The sequence below is a fragment of the Petromyzon marinus genome, chromosome 56, assembly GCF_048934315.1.
Source record: "Petromyzon marinus isolate PM22_M1 ecotype Great Lakes invasive population chromosome 56, UKy_Petmar_22M1.pri1.0, whole genome shotgun sequence".
NCBI lineage: Eukaryota > Metazoa > Chordata > Hyperoartia > Petromyzontiformes > Petromyzontidae > Petromyzon > Petromyzon marinus.
The window spans coordinates 3,973,320-4,001,273 of NC_133722.1; the positions used below are offsets into that span (position 1 = coordinate 3,973,320).

Consider the following 27,954-nt stretch of genomic DNA (forward strand, 5'->3'; position numbering starts at 1 on the left):
GGCTGAGGGGGGTGCCTGGTGGTGACGTGGGGGGGTTCTTCCTGAGCGTCCGTCTCCACGCTCATCGTCTGTCTCAAGACGTCTCTCTCTCTCGTCGTCTCTCGTCTCCTGTCTCCAAGGATTGGTCGCCTGGTGTCCTCCGGGTGCTGTCTTCAGACCTGCCACCCGGTATTATCTCCAGATCTGTCTGCCTGCTGTCTCCAGATCTGTCTCCAGATCTGTCTCCCTGTGTCTCCTGCTGTCTCCCTGTGTCTCCAGATCTGTCTCCCTGTGTCTCCCTGTGTCTCCAGATCTGTCTCCCTGTGTCTCCTGCTGTCTCTCGCCCGGTGTCCGCTACTGTCTCCAGATCTGTCTCCCTGTGTCTCCAGATCTGTCTGCCTGTGTCTCCAGATCTGTCTCTCCTTGTGTCTCCAGATGTGTCTCCTGCTGTCTCTAGATGTCTCTCCCTGTGTCTCCTGCTGTCTCCAGATCTGTCTCTCCCTGCTGTCTCCAGATCTGTCTCCCTGTGTCTCCAGATCTGTCTCCCTGTGTCTCCTGCTGTCTCTCGCCCGGTGTCCGCTACTGTCTCCAGATCTGTCTCCCTGTGTCTCCAGATCTGTCTCCCTGTGTCTCCAGATCTGTCTCCCTGTGTCTCCAGATCGGTCTCCTGCTGTCTCCAGATCTGTCTCCCTGTGTCTCCAGATCTGTCTCTCCTTGTGTCTCCAGATCTGTCTCCCAGTGTCTCCTGCTGTCTCTTGCTGTCTCCCTGTGTCTCCAGATCTGTCTCTCCCTGTGTCTCCAGATGTGTCTCCTGCTGTCTCTAGATGTCTCTCCCTGTGTCTCCTGCTGTCTCCCTGTGTCTCCCTGTGTCTCCAGATCTGTCTCCCTGTGTCTCCAGATCAGTCTCCCTGTGTCTCCTGCTGTCTCCCTGTGTCTCCCTGTGTCTCCCTGTGTCTCCTGCTGTCTCCCTGTGTCTCCAGATGTCTCCCTGTGTCTCCAGATCTGTCTCCCTGTGTCTCCAGATCTGTCTCCCTGTGTCTCCAGATCTGTCTCCCTGTGTCTCCTGCTGTCTCCCTGTGTCTCCAGATCTGTCTCCCTGTGTCTCCTGCTGTCTCCCTGTGTCTCCAGATCTGTCTCCCTGTGTCTCCAGATCTGTCTCCCTGTGTCTCCAGATCTGTCTCCCTGTGTCTCCTGCTCTCTCCCTGTGTCTCCCGCTCTCTGCTGGTATTGTCCTCAAAGGTCTCGCTGTCCCAGAAGTTGTGTTTCCCGTCCCAGGTGTCTTCCTGTCTCTTAATTTCTGGTCGCCTGATCTCTGTTATTGTGTCTCCCGTCTCGTGCCTCTGTCTTTTGCCCCCTCTCCCAGGCGTCTCCCGTCTGAGGATCCGTGTCTCCCGGTTTGAGATCTCTCCGTCTTTTGCCCCAAGAGTCTTGTCCCGGCACGAGACGGGCTGGATCTTGGATCACGTCTCTCTCCTTGTGTCTCTCCCCTTGTGTCTCTCTTTCCTCGTGTCTCTCTCTCCTTGTCTCTCTCCTCGTGTGGCTAATAAGTTCGATAAGTTCGAAAGGCTGCCGCTCAAGCAGCCTGCAGGGCAGCACAAGGTGGCAGCCTGCAGGGCAGCACAAGGTAGCAGCCTGCAGCATTTTGCAGCAGCCGGATATCCGGTTATCCCGATTACCGACTTTCCCAAAATTTCAGAGGGAGGCTGAGCCCCCCCAGCCCCCCCTGTGGCTCCGCCCCTGGTCTTTGTCTTGAGGTATCTTGTCCCATATCCTCGGATCTCGTTGGGTGTCCATTTGTCTCATCCCACCAATTACGGTCTTCAGATCTCTGCGATGTACAAACATTGTCTCTGGGTCTATTCGCCTGATTGCTCTTATCTCAGGAGCTATAATAATATCTGTTTTATAAAGCGCCTTTCATATTGAAGTGTCTCAAAGCGCTGTATGTGAAAATAAAACTACACTCACAAATATGGGTAAAATCTAAGGGAAATAACAATATCAATGACCACTCTCGAAATTCCAATAAAATGAAGAACTATGATTAACACCAAATAATAATAAAGGCAGAGTTAAACAATCGAACAAACACAATTGGTTTTGAAATATTAAATTACGTGGAAAGCCTGCAGTATAAATAGCTGAATTTTAAGACAGCGATTCTAAAGGACTCGGAATTCCCTAATGGACCGAGGAAGGAGATTCCACAATCACGGAACCAGACTGCAGAAGGCTCCGTGTCTCCCATAGAACATCGCAGCCTTGTCTTTGAAATGATGGACTAGACCAAAATCAACTGATCTAAGATCTCGGTTGTGGGATATTTGTGTCACCTTTCCCCCGATTTATCTGTGACCTATCTAGAATCCTTGTCACGGGGGTTATCCGTCTTCTCATCTCTGGCACAGGATCTCTGTCCACGCTGAGTTGTGACCCCCACGGGGTCCGGATTCGCTCTCCACCATGGATGCCCTCTACCACCAGACCAACAAGTGAGTCGTGCCCTGTGACCTTTGCCCTCTGCTGCCACCACGCTGGCCCGCACTCTGCTCTCCTGCAGTGGACTTTGCCGCAGTCTTCTCGATGTGCTGACGCGTGCTGTTATGTGCCACGATTAGGCCACTGTGACATGCTGGCGCTGGCTGCGCTATCGTAATGCCTCGGTGCGCCGTGATAAGCCTGTCATACTTGACTACTGATTTTGATTGTGACGGAGCTTGCTGGGTGCACGGTGGTGTCACTGTGCTGCACAGGACTACTCGTGAGTTGATGTTACTCTCTCAGTTGTTGTTTGTGATGCGGCTAGGTTCCTGTCAACTCACTTGATACCATGTCTCGCCTCTGTGCCTCGCCCCCTCTGTATCCCTCTGTCTTACTTTCCCTCTGTCTCTCCCCCTGGCTTCCTGTGTCTCCGCTTGTCTCACTGTCTTCCTGTGTCCCCGTTGGCTCTGTCTCCAGGAGGATCCATGAGGTGCAGGGACACATGAGCCGCCTGGAGACAAGTGACAAGCAGTCCCTGCACCGTGAGTCATTCCTCAACAATAACCCTGGCTCCATCTCAGAAATAACCCTAGGTCCAGTCTCAACATCAATCAAGCCCTCCGTGGCGCCGGTCTCAACTCCCAACACTGGCTCCATCCATCGCAGGCCTAACCCTGGCTACATCTTAGCGAAAACCTTGCCTTCAGTAAAAAAAAAACTCTACTGCTGATCTCCAGTATCAACCCTAAACCAGGGCTCCAGGCAATCCACTGCCAGATGAAGGCCTTCCCCACTTCGCCACTATCTTCCCACATGTTACGTTATACGATGTAAACTTTTATTAATGCACGATGAAGTTTTGTTTCTCAAAACGAGCGACTGTGTTACAACTTCACCCCCTCCGAAACGTGTGGCTGGGTATGCTGGTCCACGGAGACAAAGATGATCTGTCTCCCTCTGTCAGTGGTGGAGAAAGAAATCCAGGAGCACATCGAGCAGATCTTCAGCAGCTGCGAGCGGCTGGAAATTCTCGCCAGCAAGGAACCACCAAACCGGAGACCCAACGCGAAGCTGTGAGTGAACGGTGTTCAGGGAGAGCAGTGTGGCCGGGGTGGGGGGTGGGGGTGAGGCCACGCTGCACGTGGCTGCCTGTAATCCAGCACTGTGGAGGCAGCGGCGAGGGTTGGTAGATCACGTGCCACGGATGTTGTGAAACTTCTTCCCCTGGGCGTCGAGGAGGAGACCGTGCCCTGCCTCGCCAGGATAAGGCGGCATAGCAAAGTGCGGACTGATCGCCGTTCGTCCCTTCTGCAAACCTGTCAGCCCCTTACCAGTGCCTGCCTGATTACAGACCCATTCAGACCTTATTGGTCACCCCGTGCCGCCTAAAAATCTCAACGTTGATCCTACAAAGTCCCATCACAAGGGAGAAATACAAAAAAAAAATCGATTTTTGTTGTTGTTGTTGCTCGTATTGAAACGGCTGTACGCCGTATGGACCAGAAAACTCAGTTTCCCTGTACAAGAATACGGATCAAACCGTACGGGTTGACAGCTGTGCTTCTGTATGGGCTAGATTGTTGCCTCCGCGCATTCGCGGCTTGTCTCTGGGTACTTCAGTTTCCTCCCACAAGTGGACACTCATTAATTGGCTGATAACGCCTTAATGTGTAGAGGACTCTGCAGAGCTTTGGTGAGAATTAGGAGCCTGACTGCTGCTGCTGCTGGCCTGTCCTTCTCGTCTGTGGTTCTTCCCCGCACCTGTGAGTCATCCTAATTTCTCTTCAACAGAGCGAGGAACTGCGGCGGCGGCGGCGGCGGTAGCGGCGGCACGCTACACGTTGCCGTGACGATTATTGCCAATTTATAGATTATTGCTCACGCTCCTGTTGCTGCTATATACAACCGTACGATCGACTTCATCCAAAAATGGATTGACCATGGTTGATGATAATATATCATCATCAGTCATGGTCCGTCCACTGCTGGATGAAGGCCTCCCCAACGCTGTCGCCATTCCTTACCGCCCGGTGCCGCCACCATCCATCTCACTCCCACGCGTGGCCACGATCTTTTGGCTCCATCTCCCTGGCCGTCGTCACCCCTTGGACGCGTGTTCTGCCTGGGCCGCCATTATTGGACACCTAACAATGGCTAATTAATGACCACTCTGGTTCCCGGCTACTGCCTGCCAGGGCCCCTCCACCCCTCTCACCGGGCCCTCCACCCGAGAGCCTCTTAACACCAGATCCGTCTCGGCAAACTCTAACCCCGTCCTCTCCCCGCATCGTCACCGAATCGCCGTCTCTCGTGTGTTTGCACTGCACCTCCTCCATGCAGCACGCGCCGAAGCGCCCTGCGGCAGTTTAGCCACGGAGCGGGCACCCCCAGCGGCAGCTGTCCCTGTGGGCGGCGCTAGGTGGGTGAGCTTGGCGCCTGGCCTGCGAAGACAGCATAAGTCTGCCGGGAGGAGGCGATGCCGCCGTGTGTCGCGATTTCCAAACAAAGTAATTTGCGAGTAAATTTTCAACGCTTGTCAAATTTAAATTTGGCTTGGGGGACTTGCGGCAGTCGTAAGATCGCGAATTCAAATCTTGGCTCATGGGGGAGGTGGTGATTGAGCCCATCATCCTTTGCTCCCTACCTCCGTGGCCAATAAAATAGGGTACTACTTTGTGAGGAAGCTAGCGGTGGTTGTGCTATGTATAGACTCGCGCCGGGCCACGGCAATGTGGGATTTGCACCACTTGTCCACGGCCTATGAACGTGACCAGATCACTCCTCTGACTTTTTAGGATGAAGCCGCTGCGGTTCATACAACCGCCAGTATTATCCGGGACGGCCGCCAGGTTCGAACCACCGCGAACCCCGACAACAAGCGGCTAACTCGCTGCCGCACGGTCGTGTCACCGCCCCCCCCCTCCCGCCCTCCCGCCCCCCAGGCGAGTGGACCAGCTGAAGTATGACGTTCAGCACCTGCGAGCGGCGCTGCAGAACTTTGCTCACCGGCGCCTGAAGCGCGAGCAGACGGAGCGCGATCGGGAGGAGCTGCTCGCCAAGTCCTTCACCACCAACGTACGCGCGGACTCGATGGAGTCGACCGGGGGTGTGCCGTGTTTGTCGTCCTTTGCTCGGGCCTCCCTTAAAAGCAGCACGTGTGTCCGTGTCTTGCCAACGGGCCTGTCTCTCCGCGTGTCCCGTCTGTCCATCTTGTGTCCGTCAACGTGTCCAAGTGTCCATCCGGCTCTCCGCGTGACGATCTCTGTCCATCCACGTGTGCCCCTCCCTCCGTTTATCCGACCGTATGTCCCGTCTGTGCGTCCCACTGTCCATGTGTTCGTTTGTCCGCGAGTCCGTCCATGTGTGCGTTCCGTCAATCCACGTGTCCGTCCATATGCCCGTGTCCTGTGTGCTTGGACACGTAACTAGTTTTATATGACCAGGTAAGGCCCACCGAGCTTCATAGCTCTCTTTCAGAAGCGGCCTGCCCACAAATGATAGCTCAACGAAGCGGCTTCTCATGTGGACACATCGACGCACGTCGATTCGAAATGCGGAGGGGGAAAACCGGGGAACCCGGGGAAAAATCCACGCGGCCGCGGGGAGAACATGCAATCTCGGAATATACAGGGGTCCGGGTCGGGATCGTCCTCGCAAGCCCCCGTAAACCAGGGCGAGGTCGTTGACATCTCGCCGCCGTGTCGCCCCGCGTGCAGGACGCGGACACGTCCATCGCCATAGACGAGGCGCTGCAGTACAACTCGTCCCTGCGGAACGCCCACTCGGGGATGGACGACCTCATCGCCAGCGGCAGCGGCATCATCGACGGGCTGCGTGACCAGCGGAGGACGCTCAAGGTGCGACGACGGCGCTGGCCGCCAGCGCCAGCTCCCGCCAGCAGCGCCGCGGGCGTGCAGTCACGGGGCTCCGCATTTACAACTTGTTATTTGCGTGTGCGTGTGCGCGCGCGCGCACTCCTGGGCCTCCCCTAGGTCGACTCGGCCTCAAAATGAGTAGCTGGTGAGGTTGTGTAAACATCGCCACTGGGGAGACAAAGGCGGTCGGGCGTGGTGCTGGCCACCCCCCCCCACCCCCTCGTGTGCCATGCTCGCTAACAGCACTTGCCCCTACAGTCAGTTAAGGCTATACGGGAGATCTTTGTCTTTGTGTGCGCACGATAGGGCCGCAGTGCAGTGATTAGCGCGTAGCGCTATGAACGCGGCCAACATCAGTGACGAATATCTGAACCGTTCCTGGGCCTCCCCTAAGTCGATTCATTACGTTGTGTGGTGTGTAAACATCATGGCCTGGCACAAGCGTCGTGGTGACGTCACCGCCACTTAGTGGCGAATACGCTACGAACCTGGCGACCCGGGTTCGATTCCCGCTGACGGCCAACACCGCTGACGAATTCATCTCAGCCGATCCTGGGCCTGCCCTAGGTCGACTCAGCCTCAAATGAGTACCTGGTGCGGTGTGTAGTAAACATCGCCACTGGGGGAGACAAAGGCGGCCGGGCGTGGTGCTGGCCACCCACCCCCTCGTGTGCCGTGCCGGCCTTCATAGCCGCTCGCCAACAGCACTTGCCCCAACATTCCGCGAAAGGCTACGCGGGGGATCTTTGTCTTTGTCACGGCAGGGCGCTCAGAAGAAGATCCTGGACGTTGCCAACATGCTGGGCCTGTCCAACACGGTGATGCGTCTCATCGAGAAGAGGGCCACGCAGGACAAGGCCATCATGGTGGTCGGCATGCTCATCACCTGCCTCATCATGATCGCCGTCGTGAAGTACCTCACGTGAGACGACGCGGGCCCCTTCCCTCCCCCGCGTCTTCCACCGTGCCCCCAGCGCGCCCGCGCGCTCCCACCCACGGAGCGGAGGCACCGGAGGGAACGGAGGGACGCCGACGCAAGCGGCCACCGACGCCCGAACGCCGTGGCCCTTGGCGAAACGAACGCCGGGACGCGACGGCGAACCCGCGACGATTCGGCGTCGTCGGCCACGATCGATCCACTGTTGGATGAAGGCCTCCCCCCTCCCCCAAGCCGTCGCCATCCTTTGCGTTTTTCACGATGCGGCGGTCCGCCCACCGCCTGCTCACGGGTCCGCCCACCGCCTGCTCACGGGTCCGATCCCTTGGGCTGCCGCGCGATAGCTCACCGCGCCCACCGGCCATCGTCGTCGCCCCTGGTGGTGCGGTTGTCCCGAGCTCGCGTCCTCTTGTCAACTGGCAAACTAATAACCTTTGACCTGCTGCTTCGTAGACAATGCTATTTTTCTAACGCCCCTGCCCCTGCCGACCCCATCATTATTACGGAAATTTGTGCGGCACGCCGCCTCCTTCAACCCCGGCGAGGAACATTCCTTGGACGAGGAAGGAGATGACGTCACGGACTTGATTCGATCGCCCCGTTATCTCCAACGCTTCCGTCGGGAATCCCCAACGCCCGCCTCTTCGTGCGCCCTTGCCGTGACGTGTTTATCGAGCGCCAGTCAAACCGGAACACTTTAGACTTCGGAACTGTAATTTGGAGACTTGAAAGCGACGGGACTCTATCGATGCTTTTGTTTTGTCGGGGGCGGGGGGGGAATTGGTGACCGGGCCAAGATTTTCCACTCGCTAGAGAAACAACTCAGGCTATGCGAGTCTATGGGTCTCTATGCAAGTCATTGGTGACCAGGCTGAGACCATTAACTCACTAAACTTGAGAACCCTAAATAATCACAGCTCAGCACATCCGAGTCGGAGCCTCTGTGCGAGTCCACGGATCTCTGTGCGAGTCATTGGTTGACCGGGCTGAAACCATCAACTCGCTAGATTTGAGAACCCGGCGTAATCACTAAAAACCCGGATTAGGACCTAGAATCTCAGTGGCGTCGGCCCAGCGTCTCCAACACGGCAATTACATGTGTTTCCTTCACCTGCGTAGACACAATTCCATCTCCCGCGGCGTTCCCGGTCGCGGTAAACTGTGAATGTCTGCGCGGTTGGCCGCATCCATTGCTCCGCTTCTGCCGCCGGTTCTACGTGCGGTGACGATTAATAAACGCGTGGTTCCGAGCGTCCGATTCTCGCTGGACGCCGACAGACACCTCCACACTGTCCACCCGCATTGTGTGTGTGTTGGTGTGCACGTCACGTGGCATCAAAGTGCACCTAGCCTGGCACACAAGCGCTGTGGTGATGTAACCGTCAGTTAGTGGCGAACGGAGGAGGCTCTTTTCTCTGTCCGGGGTGCCACTGTGGGGGAGTGGCGGTGCAGTGGTTAGCGCACTCCGCTATGGACCCGGCAACCAGAGTTCCATTGCCGCTCACGACCAATAACCGTGGCGAATATTTGAACCGGTCCCGGGCCCTCCCCTAGGTCGACTCGGCATTAAATGAGTACATCGTGCAGTGTATGAACATCAGCACTGGGGCGACGTTGTTCCCGTGTGTTGCGTTGCCTTCGCGTCCCTTCTCTTCCCGTTCCTCCAATTTCCTCATCCGCTGCACCCTCGACCCGACACTGCTTCCCGTGGTCGAGCCACGGGTAACAACAACAGTTGCTCGTGACGGACGATAGAGGACAACTCCGGCGCAACGTCAAATGTCCTTTTAATTGTGTAAAGTGCAAACGTGGAGCACTCGAGGGCAGCCATCCACTTGTGGGCAATCTTAGGGCAACAGTCACCAGCAACGGGGGGGGGTGGGGGGGGGCGTAGGGGCTGCTTCCGCCACCAAAGTTGTAGGAACCTCGCGGCTTAAATACAGGGACTCCTCTACTTACGAACGGGTTAGGTTCCAGAGGTGTCTGTTCGTAAGTCGATTTGTTCGTAAGTATAACTTTACTCCTGTCGATTCCAAACATGTTGTACGGCGTGTACATTAAACACAGGGGAGGGAATGGATTTAAAAGTTGTATAATCTCCTGCAGATGTAGATGCCACTGGTTCTTCACGTTCTACAGATGTAGATGCCACTGGGTTCTTCACGTTCTACAGATGTAGATGCCACTGGTTCTTCACGTTCTGTAGATGTAGATGCCACTGGTTCTTCACGTTCTGCAGATGTAGATGCCACTGGTTCTTCACGTTCTGCAGATGTAGATGCCACCGCCGCCATCTATTTCGCGGCGGTTGAACTTACGACTCTCGGTCCTGAACAGGCAACTTGGACATACGGACGGACGGGTTTGTTCGTATCTCTAAAAGTGCGTAAGTCGAATGTTCATAAGTAGAAGAGTCCCTGTATCTGGACTGAACAAATGTGATCGCAGCGCCCCATAGTGGGCACCTCTGGGCTGGCACCTTCGTCAACGACACACGTGGCCTTAAAAGCAAATAAATATACATATATAAAAGGTGACGTATCGTTCAATGGCCCTTTTTCATAGCACCTGGCCACGTGCTCAGAAGAATTAGGCCAATTGTCCCAAAACGTTGCCTATTATATGCTTTTCTTTTTAAGGCCACGTGTGCTATTGACAAAGCTGCTGTTGTTGTTGCTTGTGCACCACTGGCAACGTAGCAGCAGCAGCTGCATGACCGGATATAATTTCATCTTCCGGGTTCTTTCGGTAAAGTCACGTAGAATGGAGATAAAATAATAACAATAATAACAATAAAATTCTCACGACGTTACGGCCACAACACAAGTAGCCTTCCTAGCCTTCCAATAATAACAGTATTTTATTGTTATGTTTATTTTTATTATTTCATCTCCATTCTACGTGGTGACTTTACCGAAAGAACCCAGAAGACGAATCCCTGCAGTCACGAAAGCTTTAAATCGGACATAATTTGTTTAACTTGCAATCACACCGCAGACGGGGCACACACGCTCTGCATCTGAATAAAGGGCGCGATTGAGACTGCGCTTGAATGGGATGTGGATGCGATTAGATGGTGTGGTGGTGGTGGTAGTGTAGTGTGATGGTGTGATGTGATGAACGTAACGGGGGCCCATTTCAGAAGATTAACCGAAGCAGCAGATTAATTCACAGTCTGCATTCGCCATTGCCAAACAGCCACAGACGCACACACACACAGCGATTGGCAAGAGCAGGGGGGTCCTGCAGCCAAAATTACAAGGGGAGCCATTTTTTTTAGAATTCGGTAAAAATAAATTAAATTAATATTTCAAGAGCCGCGTTAAACCGACGGAATCCGCGCCGTGTGCGCCCGTGAGTTATCTAAAAGGTCAAGAGGTCATCGCGATCCCAGCCAGCCGTTATCTCCTCCTCGTATGTGCGCCAAGCTAAACGCTCGTTCACAGCGGAATTGGCCAAACGATCCCAAATGCAGTTAAGACGTTGATTCAAAAGCAGCCTTGAGACTCGGGAGAGGGCCTCCCAAGTTAAGTAAACAAAAACACAAATAAATATAACACCACCAGTGATCCTATTTCTCCTTACACACACAGTTATATTCCTAACCTCCAAGCTGCTTACCCTATCGTGCCAATTACCCACGTGGGTTATAGAGTTCTTCCTTCGAATGCTGGGCACTGCTTTATGGAGGGGGGGCGGGGGAAAGAGGCAAATAATCACATTAAAACCAATTTGGTGAGCGACTTTCTTGGGGTGCTGCATACACTAGAGGCCCCGTGTAGAGAATTTTTTCGTAAAATCCAGCAACTATAGAGATTACCGAAAGATCCTAAAAGTGAAGAGGAAATCGAGGGAGATCGCAACGCTGTGGGCGTGGCAGCGGTTGCCAGGGGATTGATGTTATCAGTCCCACTGCGCCAACCAATCGGCTGCCAGGACAACCCCCCATGCAACATGGCCGCCGTGAATTTCCCCCCCCCCATGCAACATGGCTGCCGCCAAGTCATCAGACCTCTCCTTCAGCCAGTCTGTGGTTGAGGTAAGTATATTTGTGATTAAGGTTTATCATAAAACATTAATAATTTGACTGTCACTTTGCCAAATGCGCAATGGAGCGAGTGGTCCCAACCACCCTCCTAACTTACCAAAATGTCCCAACTCCCTCGTGGAATGGCAGCTGTGACACGTCTTATCTTACGACATTTCTAGATTTTCGTAATGTCGTTCTGTACGTGGAGGGGGGGGGAGGTGATCCGACGTCGAACTTCACGCTCAAGGTCGGATCACCTCCACGGGAGTCATCGAAACCCCCCCAACCCTCCTCTCCCCCCGCGGTTACACGCGGACGGACAGCGGCAACGTACAAACGCTTTCAACTTCACCTGGAGGCGTTCCGACGCTAAAAACGGGAGGCATGCAAGGGGGGTATGGGAGGGAGCTAAATACTTCTTCTGACTTAATGTACGAAAATCACAACCCCCCCCCCCCACCCCTACTACAGATACGTAACCAGTGCTTAACATCAGCCGCCACTTGTAGTAATACCTCTCCCTCCATCATCCGGCACACCACATCCAGTATACATCTATCTCGCTCGCAGTGGGCCGTGACTACGACCGGTCAGGTGCCACCTACTACTGTAGTCTCCCAGCGACCTAGATTATATTTCTGAACCCCAGCACACCACATCCAGTATACCATCGCAATGTCGCTTGGGAGGGAAACTTGACTCGTTCGGAAACTTCCCTGCACATCGCCCAAGCACTACCCAGGGGCAAGGGGAAGACTGGGGGGCAGGCGGGGGTGGGGGGCGGAGGTCGGTGGGGGGGGGTTATGAATCGTAATACTTGAACTTATAATCGGTCCAATCACACGTGACGAAAAACATCTCACAGCACAGGTGCTCAGCCTAGGGGGGGGTCCCCCCGGTGGGTGCTGTCCCTACACGTCACAAGTTTGAACACAGCACCGGCATGACAGTGGGGGGCCGGTGCTGTGTTCGGGCGCGGGGGGTGGAGGGGGCCACGTTGCTTTACGGTTTAACCCAATCGTGGTGCCGTATCTCAAATTTGGCGAATTTGCAACGCAGCGCCGGCACACGATGGGGCCCACCCTTGCGAACGACGTCACGGGATCTTTGACGTCCACGGTGAAGCGGACGGCACGTGGTAGCAGTGTTACTACAACTACTACTCCGGTTAACACACACCTCAGTGTTAACACACACCTCAGTGTTAACCGGGGCGGCCGCTGGGCTCGAACCGCGAGGCGGTCACGTGACCCCGGAGGCGGTCACGTGACCCCGGAGGTGGTCACGTGACCCCGGAGGCGGCGGGGTCACATGACGAGGCAGCTGCTCTTGGGCTGGGGGACGGCACCGTCGGCCTTCTCGATCTCCACAATTATCTGCTTGAAGACGTCCACCGCGGCCTGCACTCGGCACACCACATCCAGTATTCACGCCTCCCCCTCTCTCGCAATGGGCCAGGATCCACGACTGGTCACGTGCCACCTACTCCAGTCTGCCGGCGACCCGGAGAATATAGAGAGAAATGAAGAGTTGTGCGAATGATGATTATGTCAACGATGATGACGATGTTCATGATGACGATGAGGATTATGAAGATAATGGTGATGACGGTGATGACGACGACGACGATGAGGGCAGTCGGCAAGGGCCGCGCTAACCTGGTTCTCCTTGGCGGACGACTCCATGAACTCGGCCTTCCACGCATCGGCGAGGCGCTTCCCCTCCTCGCAGGGGATCACCCTGCACCACGGGCACAGCACAGCCCCCACCCCGCCAGCCTTCAGCGCCTGTTACACCCCTAGCCCTATAGCGCCTGTTACACCCCTAGCCTTATAGCGCCTGTTACACCCCTATCCCTATAGCGCCTGTTACACCCCTATCCCTATAGCGCCTGTTACACCCCTACCGCTATAGCGCCTGTTACACCCCTAGCCCTATAACGCCTGTTACACCCCTAGCCCTATAGCGCCTGTTACACCCCTAGCCCTATAACGCCTGTTACACCCCTAGCTCTATAACGCCTATTACACCCCTAGCCCTATAACGCCTGTTACACCCCTAGCCCTATAGCGCCTGTTACACCCCTAGCTCTATAACGCCTGTTACACCCCTAGCCCTATAACGCCTGTTACACCCCTAGCCATATAACGCCTGTTACACCCCTAGCCCTATAGCGCCTGTTACACCCCTAGCCCTATAGCGCCTGTTACACCCCTAGCCATATAACGCCTCTTACACCCCTAGCCCTATAACGCCTCTTACACCCCTAGCCCTATAACACCTGTTACACCCCTAGCCCTATAGCGCCTGTTACACCCCTAGCCCTATAGCGCCTGTTACACCCCTAGCCCTATAACGCCTGTTACACCCCTAGCCCTATAGCGACTGTTACACCCCTAGCCCTATAGCGCCTGTTACACCCCTAGCCCTATAACGCCTGTTACACCCCTAGCCCTATAACGCCTGTTACAACCCTAGCCCTATAGCGCCTGTTACACCCCTAGCCCTATAACGCCTGTTACACCCCTAGCTCTATAACGCCTATTACACCCCTAGCCCTATAACGCCTGTTACACCCCTAGCCCTATAACGCCTGTTACACCCCTAGCACTATAACGCCTGTTACACCCCTAGCTCTATAACGCCTGTTACACCCCTAGCCCTATAACGCCTGTTACACCCCTAGCCATATAACGCCTGTTACACCCCTAGCCCTATAGCGCCTGTTACACCCCTAGCCCTATAGCGCCTGTTACACCCCTAGCCATATAACGCCTCTTACACCCCTAGCCCTATAACGCCTGTTACACCCCTAGCCCTATAACACCTGTTACACCCCTAGCCCTATAGCGCCTGTTACACCCCTAGCCCTATAGCGCCTGTTACACCCCTAGCCCTATAACGCCTGTTACACCCCTAGCCCTATAGCGCCTGTTACACCTCTAGCCCTATAGCGCCTGTTACACCCCTAGCCCTATAACGCCTGTTACACCCCTAGCCCTATAACGCCTGTTACAACCCTAGCCCTATATAACGCCTCTTACACTCCTAGCCCTATAACGCCTGTTACACCCCTAGCCCTATAACACCTGTTACACCCCTAGCCCTATAGCGCCTGTTACACCCCTAGCTCTATAACGCCTGTTACACCCCTAGCCCTATAGCGCCTGTTACACCCCTAGCCCTATAACGCCTGTTACACCCCTAGCCATATAACGCCTGTTACACCCCTAGCCCTATAGCGCCTGTTACACCCCTAGCCCTATAGCGCCTGTTACACCCCTAGCCATATAACGCCTCTTACACCCCTAGCCCTATAACGCCTGTTACACCCCTAGCCCTATAACACCTGTTACACCCCTAGCCCTATAGCGCCTGTTACACCCCTAGCCCTATAGCGCCTGTTACACCCCTAGCCCTATAACGCCTGTTACATCCCTAGCCCTATAGCGCCTGTTACACCCCTAGCCCTATAGCGCCTGTTACACCCCTAGCCCTATAACGCCTGTTACACCCCTAGCCCTATAACGCCTGTTACAACCCTAGCCCTATCGCATCTGTTACACCCCTAACCCTATAACGCCTGTTACACCCCTAGCCCTATAACACCTGTTACACCCCTAGCCTTATAGCGCCTGTTACACCCCTAGCCCTATAGCGCCTGTTACACCCCTAGCCCTATAGCGCCTGTTACACCCCTAGCCATATAACGCCTGTTACACCCCTAGCCCTATATAGCGCCTGTTACACCCCTAGCCCTATAACGTCTGTTACACCCCTAGCCCTATAACGCCTGTTACACCCCTAGCCCTAAAGCGCCTGTTACACCCCTAGCCCTATAACGCCTGTTACACCCCTAGCCCTATAGCGCCTGTTACACCCCTAGCCCTATAACGTCTGTTACACCCCTAGCCCTATAGCGCCTGTTACACCCCTAGCCCTTTAGCGTCTGTTACACCCCTAGCCCTATAGCGCCTGTTACACCCCTAGCCTTATATCGCCTGTTACACCCCTAGCCCTATAACGCCTGTTACACCCCTAGCCCTATAGCGCCTGTTACACCCCTAGCCCTATAACGCCTGTTACATCCCTAGCCCTATAGCGCCTGTTACACCCATAGCCATATAACGCCTGTTACACCCCTAGCCCTATATAGCGCCTGTTACACCCCTAGCCCTATAACGTCTGTTACACCCCTAGCCCTATAACGCCTGTTACACCCCTAGCCCTATAGCGCCTGTTACACCCCTAGCCCTATAACGCCTGTTACACCCCTAGCCCTATAGCGCCTGTTACACCCCTAGCCCTATAACGTCTGTTACACCCCTAGCCCTATAGCGCCTGTTACACCCCTAGCCCTTTAGCGTCTGTTACACCCCTAGCCCTATAGCGCCTGTTACACCCCTAGCCATATAACGCCTGTTACACCCCTAGCCCTATAGCGCCTGTTACACCCCTAGCCTTATATCGCCTGTTACACCCCTAGCCCTATAACGCCTGTTACACCCCTAGCCCTATAGCGCCTGTTACACCCCTAGCCCTATAACGCCTGTTACAGCCCTAGCCCTATAATGCCTGTTACACCCCTAGCCCTATAGCGCCTGTTACACCCCTAGCCCTATAACGCCTGTTACACCCCTAGCTCTATAACACCTGTTACACCCCTAGCCCTATAGCGCCTGTTACACCCCTAGCCCTATAACGCCTGTTACACCCCTAGCCCTATAGCGCCTGTTACACCCCTAGCCCTATAACGCCTGTTACACCCCTAGCCCTATAGCGCCTGTTACACCCCTAGCCCTATATAGCACCTGTTACACCCCTAGCCCTATATAGCACCTGTTACACCCCTAGCCCTATATAGCACCTGTTACACCCCTAGCCCTATAGCGCCTGTTACACCCCTAGCTCTATAACGCCTGTTACACCCCTAGCTCTATAACGCCTGTTACACCCCTAGCCCTATAACGCCTGTTACACACCTAGCCCTATAACGCCTGTTACACCCCTAGCCCTATAACGCCTGTTACACCCCGAGCTCTATAACGCCTGTTACACCCCTAGCTCTATAACGCCTGTTACACCCCTAGCCCTATAACGCCTGTTACACCCCTAGCACTATAACGCCTGTTACACCCCTAGCTCTATAACACCTGTTACACCCCTAGCTCTATAACGCCTGTTACACCCCTAGCCCTATAACGCCTGTTACACCGCTAGCCCTATGACGCCTGTTACACCCCTAGCCCTATAACGCCTGTTACACCCCTAGCCCTATAGCGCCTGTTACACCCCTAGCCCTATAGTGCCTGTTACACCCCTAGCCCTATAACACCTGTTACACCCCTAGCCCTATAATGCCTGTTACAACCCTAGCCCTATAGCGTCTGTTACACCCCTAACCCTATAACGCCTGTTACACCCCTAGCCCTATAGCGCCTGTTACACCCCTAGCCCTATAACACCTGTTACACCCCCAGCCCTATAGTGCCCGTTACACCCACAGCCCTATAGCGCTCGTTACACCCCTAGCCCTATAGTGCCCGTTACACCCCTAGCCCTATAGTGCCTGTTACACCCCTAGCCCTATAACGCTCGTTACACCCCTCGCCCTATAACGTACGTTACACCCCTAGCCCTATAACACCCATTACACCCCTAGCCCTATAGTGCCCGTTACACCCCTAGCCCTATAACACCAGTTACACCCCTAGCCCTATAACGCCTGTTACACCCCCAGCCCTATAGTGCCCGTTACACCCCTAGCCCTATAACGCCTGTTACACCCCTAGCCCTATAGCGCCCGTTAGACCCCTAGCCCTATAATGCCCGTTACACCCCTAGCCCTATAACGCCTGTTACACCCCTAGCCCTATAACGCCCGTTACACCTCTAGCCCTATAATGCCCGTTACACCCCTAGCCCTATAGCGCCCGTTACACCCCTAGCCCTATAGCGCCCGTTACACCCCTAGCCCTATAACGCCCGTTACATGTGTGTACATGCGTATGTGTGTGCGTGCATCATCACCTCTCCAAGTGAAGATCTTTCTTGTTCCCCACCAGCACAATTGGAACTCTGGAATAGACCAAAATTAAAATAAACAAAACACAACCGAATGGTTCGCCGCTTGTTGCAGAGGTTCACGCGGGTCGAGCCATGCGGCCACCCTGGTTAATACTGCAGTGTCTAATAACCGTCATAATCCCCCTACTCACAGTGGCCGTTAAAGATCCCCGTGACGTCGTTCTAAATCGAGTCGGCCACCGCTTGCTGGCGTCACGGTCCAAATTCGTTGAATTTGATAAGCGCGGAAAATGTATTAATTGGGCAAAACCACGCAGCAACATCGCCGCCTACAATACCCGTCAGTGACACACCGCGCGGCCATCCATGACGTAGCCCTGCGGTTTAACGAAGGGCGCGACTTCCAAATGTACGAGAAGATGATTAACACCGACACCGATAGTGATGTCGATGGCTCAGCGGCAGGGCGTTTAGATCAACAGCGGTCGTGATCCTATGCATAAACTCACGCCCCACTCCCCTGCCATAGAAATGCGGAACTTCCACCGCTGGCTCTGCAGGGCTGTAAACACGAGATGGGCATCAACCGCTAATTGCGGCGAAGCAGCCTTGACGGCAAACACCGTGGGCCAAAGGCTTTACCGATGTCTTGACTGTCTTCTTGGGCCAGAGCCTGGGCCAAAGGGGCGTAACGGTGCGAGCGAGTGAGGGGCAGTGCGACTCGTTGCTGCTTACTGGACACTTCCCACCATGTCGAGCAGCTTGTCGTGGATAATCTGGACAACCTCAAAACTGGAGCGAGTGGGGAGAAAAAAGAGACACACGCGCACACACACACACGTTTATGCATGCACACGCACGTGCACGCGCACGTGCACACAAAACACAAATATCCCCCCCCCCGTATAGCCTTAACAGACATTGGGGGCAAGTGCTGTTAGCTAGTACCTATGAAGGCCGGAACAGCACGGAAGGGGGTGCGTGGCAAGCACCACGCCCAACTGCCTTTGTGTCCCTAGTGGCGATGTTTACGCACCGCACCAGGTACTCGTTTTGAGGCCGAGTTGACCTAGGAGAGGCCCAAGACCGGTTCAGATAATAGTCACTGGTGTTGGCCGTGAGCGGAAATTGAACTCAGATCGCCGGGTTCGTAACGCAATACACTCACCGCTGCGCCACCACTCCCCCACACACAACAACCGCCATTCGCCACTAAGTGGCGGTGACGTCACCACGACGCTTGTGCCAGGCCATGTGCACCCTGAGGCCACGTGAAGTGTCGAACGCCCGCTGGCAGGAGGTCACGGGGCAGACCCAAGTGCCACGGGTCGACTGACTGAGATGACTGAGATGACTGGCTGATGCACCACCTGTGCCCCCTACTGTGCCAACCTGCTGTGCTTTAGCCACCCGGCGCTCCGCTCGTTGTTGTGAGCATCGCTCCTCCGCCCTCCGTTGTTGTTGGAGGGCGACTGCCTCCAACTGCCCAGTAGCGTCCTTCACGAGCCTCCTCCACAGAGGCCGATCTTGACACCGCTAGTACCAGTAATCGGCAAGTCCACTCAGCTCCACGTCCTCCTGTACCACATCACTCCATCTCTTCTCTAGCCCGTGCCGCGCCCGCTTAGCCCCCTCGATCCGGCCGAACAAAAGCTGTTTAGGCATGCGGTGGCTGGGCATGCGGGCTACATGACCCAGCCAACGCACAGACTGTAACAACTACAGGGGCATTTCACTCCTCAGTGTGCCGGGAAAGGTCCTGGCAAGGATTATTCAACATCGCCTTGCTAGGCACGCTGAGGAGAGGCTTGCGGAGCCCCAATGCGGTTTCAGGAAAGGGCGGTCCTGCACAGATGCCATATTTTCTGTCCGTCTGCTACAGCAGAGGTGTAGGGAATTCCAACAAGACTTACCACAGTCGTTCCCTCCCTTCTCTACGCTTGCGAAACGTGGACCCCCCTAATGGAACATGTTTGCCGGTTAGAAACATTTAGGCTAGCCTGCCTACACCCAATCCTGGATTTAACTAGGCTGGATTGTGTGAGGAGCTCACAAATCCTTGAAAGATCTGGACAAGGTCCCATCGGTGAGCTCCTCTGGCAGGCAAGGCTGCGTTGTGCGATCTCCCTTCTTAAAGAGGGGGACCACCAGGGCATCCTTCCAATCCTGCGGAACCCGTCCAGTGGTCCAGACTGTTGTTACGATGTCATATAGGGCAGTCTGGGCACACACTCCACCCTTCCTCAGCATTTGGCTTTGGAGATCATCTCTGCCCGGTGCCTTTCCTGGTCTCAGACTCCGGATCGCCTTCAGTACTTCTTCAACAGATGGCACCTCAGCCAGCCACTCACAGGGGGTGACTTCTTCCAATATTTGAGGCACGCAGCCTCAGCAGGGTCATTCCCACTTTGTGCCACGATGTTTTCCTGGCTGAGGGATTTCCCCTCTCCCAGGACCTCACAGAAATGCTCAGCAAATCTGCAAACCTGTTCCTGCGGGTCGGAGATTGGATCACCGTTTTTCCCCTAATGATGGTAATAGGTGTGGTGCTGCAGGTTACTTTTTTGATGGAGTTAAATAGAGATTTGTGATTGCGGGTCACTGAGGCAGACTCCATCTCCTCAGCAACCCGCGACCACCACCCATCCTTATAGCGCCTCACGGCTCTCCGAACCTCCGAGCGAAGGCTGCGGTAAGCCTCCTCATTCTCTGACGTGGGATGCTGTAGCCGATGAGAGTGGACCTGTCGCTATTTCTCAACTATCCTGAACACCTCCTCTGTCAGCCAGGGTCTCTGGGGAGGTCTGGACCGAGTACCCAAAGCAGCCATTGCAGCTGCATGAGTCACAGTCCTAAACCTCGCCCATTTACCCTCGACATCAGGAGGAGTGGGGAACGATGCCAACCCCAGCCGCAAGCGATGATGAAATTCTCGCTTGCAACTTTCATCAGCTGAGACCAGGCCACTTTAGGTTGGAAAGGGGTCCTGGGTGTATACCTACCACCGGAGTGGAAGAATGGCAGGCGCATCTTACAGATGACTAGTCGATGTTCAGAGGGCAGATCAGCTCCACGGTAGGTCCTGCTGTCAAGGACATGTGCTCGCATCCGCTGGTCCGTCACTATGTAGTCCAGCAGATGTTCTTGCTTGGACCCGGCATGCATCCATGATGTTGTGTGGATGCGCCGATGCCGGAACAGCGTGTTGGTAATTACAAGCCCATGGGCTGCACAAAAATCTAGCAGCCTCCTACCGTTGTTATTGAGCTGATCTGGCCCATGCCCTCCAATCACTCCAGACAACAAGATGACTATCCCGAGGGGCCACTTTAGCCACCACCTGTGACAGGAGGTCATAGAAGGTATCTGACTCATCGGCTTTGCCTGCATTCCTCCACGGATGTTCGTCTTCGGTGGGGGCATAAGTAACCACGACCACCACTCCTCGCCTCCGGTTGATGGGAAGGCGAGCCCAAAGTAGCCTGGGGCTTACAGCTTCCCACACCTCACCGCCATGCTCCCACGTCCCCTTCATTGTTTTGTTCAAAAGAAGGGCCACACCCTGTTGTTTGGCAGTCTCCTACCCCGAGTAGAGGACTGTCCACCCCTCATGGTGGCAGGAGCCAGAACCGGTCCACCGGACCTCCTGAATGCCACAGAGATCCAGGCGGTACCAGTCCAGCTCCCGAAAGAGGAGTGGCAGCCTCTCCTCTGCAGTGAGCGTTCGAACATTCCACGTGGCCACACGAAGTGCCTTTTCGTTGTTTCTAAAGGAGCCCCGAGGGTAAAGATTCAATCTCCTGGCTCCGCCAATTGGGGTTTGGCTAGGAGACGTCATAGATGCCTGTCCCCCCGGGGCCTCCGGCACAAGCTTATTAGATACATATTTAATTCGTGGTTTTGTGGTGGTTAATTGAAGGTGGAGGGGTTACCAGCCCCTCGCACCCATCCAAAGCCCCCATTTAGCCACTGTGGTGGTCACAGACACCATGAGTGGAGAGGCCGATCGGAATTGGCCCTCCCCCCACAGCACTATCCACGACAGAGTTGCCCGTCCGGCACCGCGAGGAGGGAGGGGGTTGTTTTGCCGTGTTACACACACACGCACATACACACACACACAACTGCAACACTGACGGCAGATTCGTCGTCATAACCAAAAATCAGGACGTTATCGCGGCCAGAGCCGTTGGCTCCCGAGAAGGTCGCGAGTCTCCACCACAACTGCGGATTGTCAGCTGAGCCTCTGGAAGTGCGACCATAGCAAGGACTCACCTGGGCTCATTCACAACAGCAGCCAAGCTGGGCAAAATCGGCGCGCTCCGTATTGACGTATTACGCACGTGGCCGCGAGAAGCACGACACAAACTGGATCAAAATAAATCCGCAAAAAATGGGGCCAAGTTATAGAAGACGGAAGGCCGATATCAAGATGAAAAGATACGTACAGCCCTTTTGTCAATCCACTGCTGGATGCGAGGGCTTCCCCCAACCACAACGGCCGTGCGGATCACGGGCGGTTAATTTGGCCACACTTCACCACGCGGGTGGTCAGCTTACCTCTTGCTGGAGGTGACGGAGTACACCAGCACGTAGCCGTGGATGTCCATGGAGTACGACTGGGGGAAGATGGAGTACTCGTCCTGTAGAAACGAGCACAAAGACAAAGGTTCCGCCACATTGTTGCCTTCGTGGACTTACGGGGAAAGTGCTGTGAGCGGGTAGCACCTACGAAAGGCCGCCACGGTGCTCATATGACGGAGTGGTGTGGCCGACAACATGCCCTTCTGCCTTGGGTTTCCCCAGCGCTGACACGGGTACTCGTACTCATTTAAGCTCACGTCGACCTAGGGGAGGCCCAGGAACAGTTACGATATTCGCCACTGTTGACAGCAATTATCGCCCCCCTACTGACAGGCTAATGCCTCGGAGTCACTCCTGCAAATCAGACTACGCTGGTCTCCTGAGCTCTCGCCTGGTTCAACAAAATTAACTTGAAAGATTCACCCCGCCACCTCACTCTGTCATTTACCCAATCACCCGCTCACAATCTCACTCGCCTGCTCACCCACTCACTTATTCAACCATTCACACTCACTCACCGACTCACCGACCCACCAACTCACCCACTCTGTCGCACAGGTCACTTGGCTTCTCACCTGGTTAAACAAAATCAGCACGCATGCCCACGCACCTGCCCGGCCGTGTCCACCAGCTGCAGGTTGAACTCCTGTCCGTTGATATGGAGAGTTTTCGTGAACGCTGCAAGAGGGAAGAGTCGTGTACAAATATCAATGCAAATGTCCCCCCCCCCCCCCCCCCGTTTAGCGTTTAACAGACTGTCGGGGCAAGTCCTGCCAGCGAGCGCCTATTTAAGGCCGGAACGCCGCAACGACGAGGTGCATGGCCAACGCCACGCCCGGCCGCCTTTGTCTCTTCAATGCTGATGTTTGCAAACGACACCAAGGACTAATTTAAGGCTGAGTTGATCTCGGGGAGGCCCAGGACCGGTTTAGATATTTGTCACATATGTTGACCGTGAGCAGGAATTGAACTCGGGACGCCGGGTTCGGAGCGCAGTGCGCGAACCGCTGGACTACTGCTCTCCTCACACACACACACGCACGTACAGTACACAGATATAACACATTCCTGCGGAGGGAGCTGGTAGGAACATTGGGTTGCTCGGTCAATGGCCAGGGTCAACGGCGGCACCACGTGGTGTATTCCGCAAATATGCCCGACTGTGAAGGCGGGCACAAGCCGGCGTGAGTAGGTTAAACGTTGAGTTTTAGAAGGGCACCACGGGGTGACCAGCCCCTCCCCACCCAGCCCCTCCCCACCCAGCCCCTCCCCACCCAGCCCCTCCCCACCCAGCCCCACCCTCCCCACCTAGCCCCACCCTCCCCACCCAGCCCCTCCCCACCCTCCCCTCTCCACCCAGCCCCACCCCTCCCATTTTTGGATGCACGACGGACGGACGGACACAATAATCCCCTGTGGGCTGGTGTAACCAGGAGGTTCCTACCAGTATTAACAACTACATTTGTCCGTGTGATAGTCTGCACCTCCGTCTATCGATCCATGTCTGTCCGTCCACCCTTGTGCGTGTGATCGTACGGTGTGTGTGTGTGTGTGAAACTCGGTTGTTTGTGTTGTCTGCATGTGACACGTGTGTTGGTGAGTGTATGACGTATGGCCCCGCACCACCGATTAGCATGGTGTGTGTGTGTATGCAAATTATGGGTGCATGTGTGTGATGTGAATGTGTAACATGTGTGTGCATGCGATGTGTGTGTGTGTTTGCGTGCGACGCCTTTGCGTTTGTCTTTGTGACGTATGAGCGTGTATGTGATATGCGCGTGTTTTTGCGGCCTGGCATGGTGCTGGCCACCCATCCCCTCGTGTGCCTTCATAGGTGCTTACTAACGGCACTTGCCCCAAAAGTTTATCGAGGCTATATGAGGGATCTTTGTCTTTGTTTGCGGTATTGTGGGGAGTGCATCTGCCACTCATCTCAAGTCAGTCAACCCACGACACCAGGCTCTGTCCTGTGACCTCCTGCCTGCAGCGACAGCCTTCCATACTTCGTGTAACGGCCTCAAAGTGCACCTAGCCTGGCACCAGCGGTAACCTAACTGCCACTTAGCGGCGACTGTAGTTGTTTATGTGTGACATCTGTATGGGGTGCCGCGATTACGAGATGTTAACTCCCTCGCCTGGTACGCAGGAGGTCGTGGGTTCGATGCCGACCCCGACGCCTTCTGTGTATTTGGAGTCTGCAGTGTCTTTCTCCCCGTGGTCACGTGGATTATTCAACGTCACGCCACGCGCATTTAGGGGCCGTCCATAAATGACGTCACGCGATTTTGGACGATTTTTGACCCCCCACCCTTTGTCACACGGCGTCACAAAAAGTCTTGACCCCCCCTCAAATATAACGTCACAGAGCTCTGCCCCCCCCCCCAAAAAAAAACCATGCTTCAAATATATTCTTGGTTCTTTCGGTAAAGTCACGTTGAAGGGAAACAATAAAATAATAAAATATATATAAAACAATAAAATTCTCATGACGTTTCGACTGTAACACAAACAGTCATCATCAGGTGTGAAAAACCAACGGCAAGAAGCATTTGAAAGAAGTGGCGGTTCGTATTTATTAATTTATTTCCAAACGGTGGCTTTATTTATTTATTTATGGCCACTACTTGCATTTATTTAAAAAAAACGTTAGCGCCACGGATAGCGATTTGACAGTTTGTTTAGAAGGACGAGTCCATCTATGTTCGGAAAAGAGGAGGGGGGAGACGAAAAATTAATGTGTGCTGTCTGAAAGCCACCGTAAGCGTGAACAATCAATTAAGACCCGAAATGGTTTATCAAATCCTTCCAATGATTGCTAAGCCAGAATCCATCTTCTCGGTTGAAATTGTTCCTGTGTTTGTATATGTGGATAGCCTCATGAACGAATCTTTCATGGTAGCCAGATGGCTTACAAAGAACCTCTGTCTTGGAGAAGTCAATGTCATGTGAGCCTACTGAATTATAACAGTGATCTGCCACGGCCGAGGTGTTGGTCCTACCGTGTTTAAGGACTGCTTTGTGTTCACGAATGCGGTCCGAGACATGTCGTTTCGTTTCTCCAATGTAACTACTACCACAGAGGCAACTTAGTTTGTAGACGCCAGGGTACTGTATGTCCGGAATCACATCTTTTACAGACGGAACCAGATCACGGATTTTATGTAATGTGTTGAAATGGACCTGGATCTTGTGTTTATTCAAGATTTTTGAGATCTTTTTTGTGATCCCCGCAATGTAGGGTAAGGTGATGGTTTTGAAAGGCTCCTCAAGAGGGTCCTTCTTCATGGTTGGAGTGATAGCTTTGCGGATTGTATAGTCGGAGTAACCATTAGCCTTAAGAGCTTGGTGTACGTGCTTGAGTTCACTGCCTATGTGTTCCTGGTCGGATATGCATTGGGCTCTATGGTGTCTGATTGCTTCAAATAGCTTGAAACTATTGTCATCTTAGTGCGTATTTAATGTGGCGCTGCACTCTGATGTTGTAGGAGAAAACATTTATTAAACAGTCTATTTAATTAAGTAGAACGTGTTGTCTATATTTATTTAAAGTTGCGCATTTTGATGTGACGTCACATTTCTCCAAACCCCCCCCCCCCCTCGTCACAAATGTCTGACCCTCCCCCCCCAGATGCGTGACGTCATTTATGGACGGCTCCTTAGAGTATTTGGCGATGATGATTGGCCGCCTCTTCGTACGACCTATAATTTGTGAACTACAGGTCGCTCCTGACAAAGAGCTACAGAGCTCAGTGGGGGCCTTATACCTGGTAACAATAAAAAAAAATTGGAAATAGTTTTATTTTAGTGTAGTAATGTTGGTTGTTGGCGTGCGAATCGTGGGGGGCCACGGGGCGCTCACTGTTCTCGATGGTTGGATCGTAGGAGTCGACAAACTGACCCTCCACGAACTGTATCGTCAGCGACGATTTGCCTGCGACGCACAACGCAACATTTCAAAAGCGGTCAACAATCCGCTCGCGCTGTTCAACATTCGTCCCGCAGTTTGCCCGATGAACCACGCCGACGAGCACGCTTTCCCCGTGACGACGTGACTCGATTGGCTCTGTCGGGTGATGGAGGGCTGTCGTTCGGAATTGACAAACACGACGACCTTAACAACCCAAGCGAAACTCATGACGAAGCGAAACACGACCGCATTAGCCATAGCCCTACCCCTAATGATAACCACACTAGCCAAACAGACCCTAGCCTAACCACATTAACCATAGCCCTACCCCTACCGCTAACCAATCAGACCCTCGCCTAACCACATTAACCATAGCCCGACCCCTACCCACACGAGCCAATCAGACCCTAGCCTAACCACATTAACCATAGCCCTACCCCTAATGATAACCACACTAGCCAATCAGACCCTCGCCTAACCACATTAACCATAGCCCTACCCCTACCGCTAACCAATCAGACCCTCGCCTAACCACATTAACCATAGCCCTACCACACTAGCCAATCAGACCCTAGCCTAACTACATTAACCATAGCCCTACCCCTACCGCTAACCACACTAGCCAATCAGACCCTCGCCTAACCACATTAACCATAGCCCTACCCCTACCGCTAACCAATCAGACCCTCGCCTAACCACATTAACCATAGCCCTACCACACTAGCCAATCAGACCCTAGCCTAACTACATTAACCATAGCCCTACCCCTACCGCTAACCACACTAACCAATCAGACCCTAGCCTAACCACATTAGCCATAGCCCTACCCCTACTGCTAACCAATCAGACCCTCGCCTAACTACATTAACCATCGCCCTACCCCTACCGCTAACCAATCAGACCCTAGCCTAACCACATTAGCCATAGCCCTACCCCCGACGCTAACCACACCAGCCAACAAGAACCACCTCGCCTAACCCCACGCAGGTCAGAGGCGTCACGTTGAGGAAGGTGAGCGGGCTCTGGGCAGGACGCCTCGAGATGGCGGGCGGTGGTCGAGATCGGCGATGGAATGGCAGCAAGAGGAGGGGAGGGGGAAAAGCGGCGAAGAGAACCACCGCCGCCTGGGAGACGGAGCGATGGAATCAGGGCCACACGCGGGAGCGATGGATGGATGGTGGTGGGCAGCCACCGGACGATCGAGCAGTGGACTGAGCATGGCTGATGATGATACAGAACATCGTTGTATATCGTCATCATCAGCCGTGTTCAATCGGATCGATGGAAATACCAGTGGGATGCAACAAAGTCGAACACGGTTGATTTATCCCACGTTGATCGGCGCATCGATCGTCGGCTCGACACTCACCCACGGAGCGGTAGCCAAGGATGGCGATCTTCCTGAACTTGGCCATGGCAACCAGGCGAAGGAGGTTGAAATGGGGGGCTTCGATCTTCTAAACGTGGTTTCCCTGCAGCATTGAGCTCCACCAAATCCTTCGACGGCCTCTTCTTCCCCTCCTCCAGATCCTCTCTGGTCTCGTGTCCACCACCACCGCCACCAGACCAAAAAAAAAATCCTGTGGTCTCTTGTACCAAATCCTCTGCTCTGGTGTCCAGAATCTGAATATGTATTTATACCGGTGGAATCCGATGAGCTATAAAGCTCTTGTTACCCCCGCCCCCCACCCCCCGACAGACGTCCACCCAAAACGCAGTCCTCTCTGGGTGTCGCCTCTACCACCACCAAACGCCCTGGGGGCCTCGTCTCAACCACCACCACCAAATCACCACCACCACCACCAAATCACCACCACCACCACCAAATCACCACCACCACCACCAAATCACCACCACCACCACCAAATCACCACCACCACCAAATCTTCTCGCTCCCGCTCACTCAATACAATTGAATGGGCAGTAGCCGCTCTCAAATTCCCTACACGGCATAGGCGGCGAGTGTGAGGGGGGGGGCCCAGTCCCGGCTTCTCATTGGACGAAAGCCTCGCCGAGAGTCGCGTGTGATTGGCTCGTCAGGTCCGCACGCGCCGAGCGCGCGATGGAGGGGGCGGGGGGAGCGAGCAGCCCAACCAGAGGTGGCCGCTGGCGGATCGCGGCGCTTATCCGCGTT

At 54.3% G+C, this 27,954-nt stretch overlaps 2 protein-coding genes across 3 annotated transcripts; one reads left to right on the forward strand and one right to left on the reverse strand.

Moving 5' to 3' along the window:
* On the forward strand, positions 1-10,317 carry GOSR2 (golgi SNAP receptor complex member 2). Of its 2 annotated transcripts, none has more exons than XM_032975511.2 (7): positions 1-168; positions 2,344-2,471; positions 2,938-3,002; positions 3,425-3,533; positions 5,403-5,535; positions 6,177-6,317; positions 7,100-10,317. In XM_032975511.2, exons 2-7 carry the CDS (start codon positions 2,443-2,445, stop codon positions 7,259-7,261), a joined length of 639 nt encoding a protein of 212 aa, XP_032831402.1. In that variant the 5' UTR covers positions 1-168; positions 2,344-2,442; the 3' UTR covers positions 7,262-10,317. The 2 variants fall into 2 exon arrangements, with proteins under 2 accessions (XP_032831402.1, XP_032831401.1); XM_032975510.2 differs by having other exon boundaries at positions 2,388-2,471.
* LOC116954744 (GTP-binding protein Rheb-like) lies at positions 9,043-27,651 on the reverse strand. Its single transcript, XM_032975515.2, has 8 exons — positions 27,190-27,651; positions 25,773-25,844; positions 22,524-22,591; positions 21,890-21,972; positions 18,065-18,121; positions 17,333-17,380; positions 12,961-13,042; positions 9,043-12,702 (listed from the first exon to the last, which is right to left on the reverse strand). The coding sequence occupies exons 1-8, from the start codon at positions 27,233-27,235 to the stop codon at positions 12,610-12,612; spliced, it is 549 nt and encodes a 182-aa protein (XP_032831406.1). The 5' UTR covers positions 27,236-27,651; the 3' UTR covers positions 9,043-12,609.
* Between the last annotated feature and the right edge of the window lie 303 nt (positions 27,652-27,954).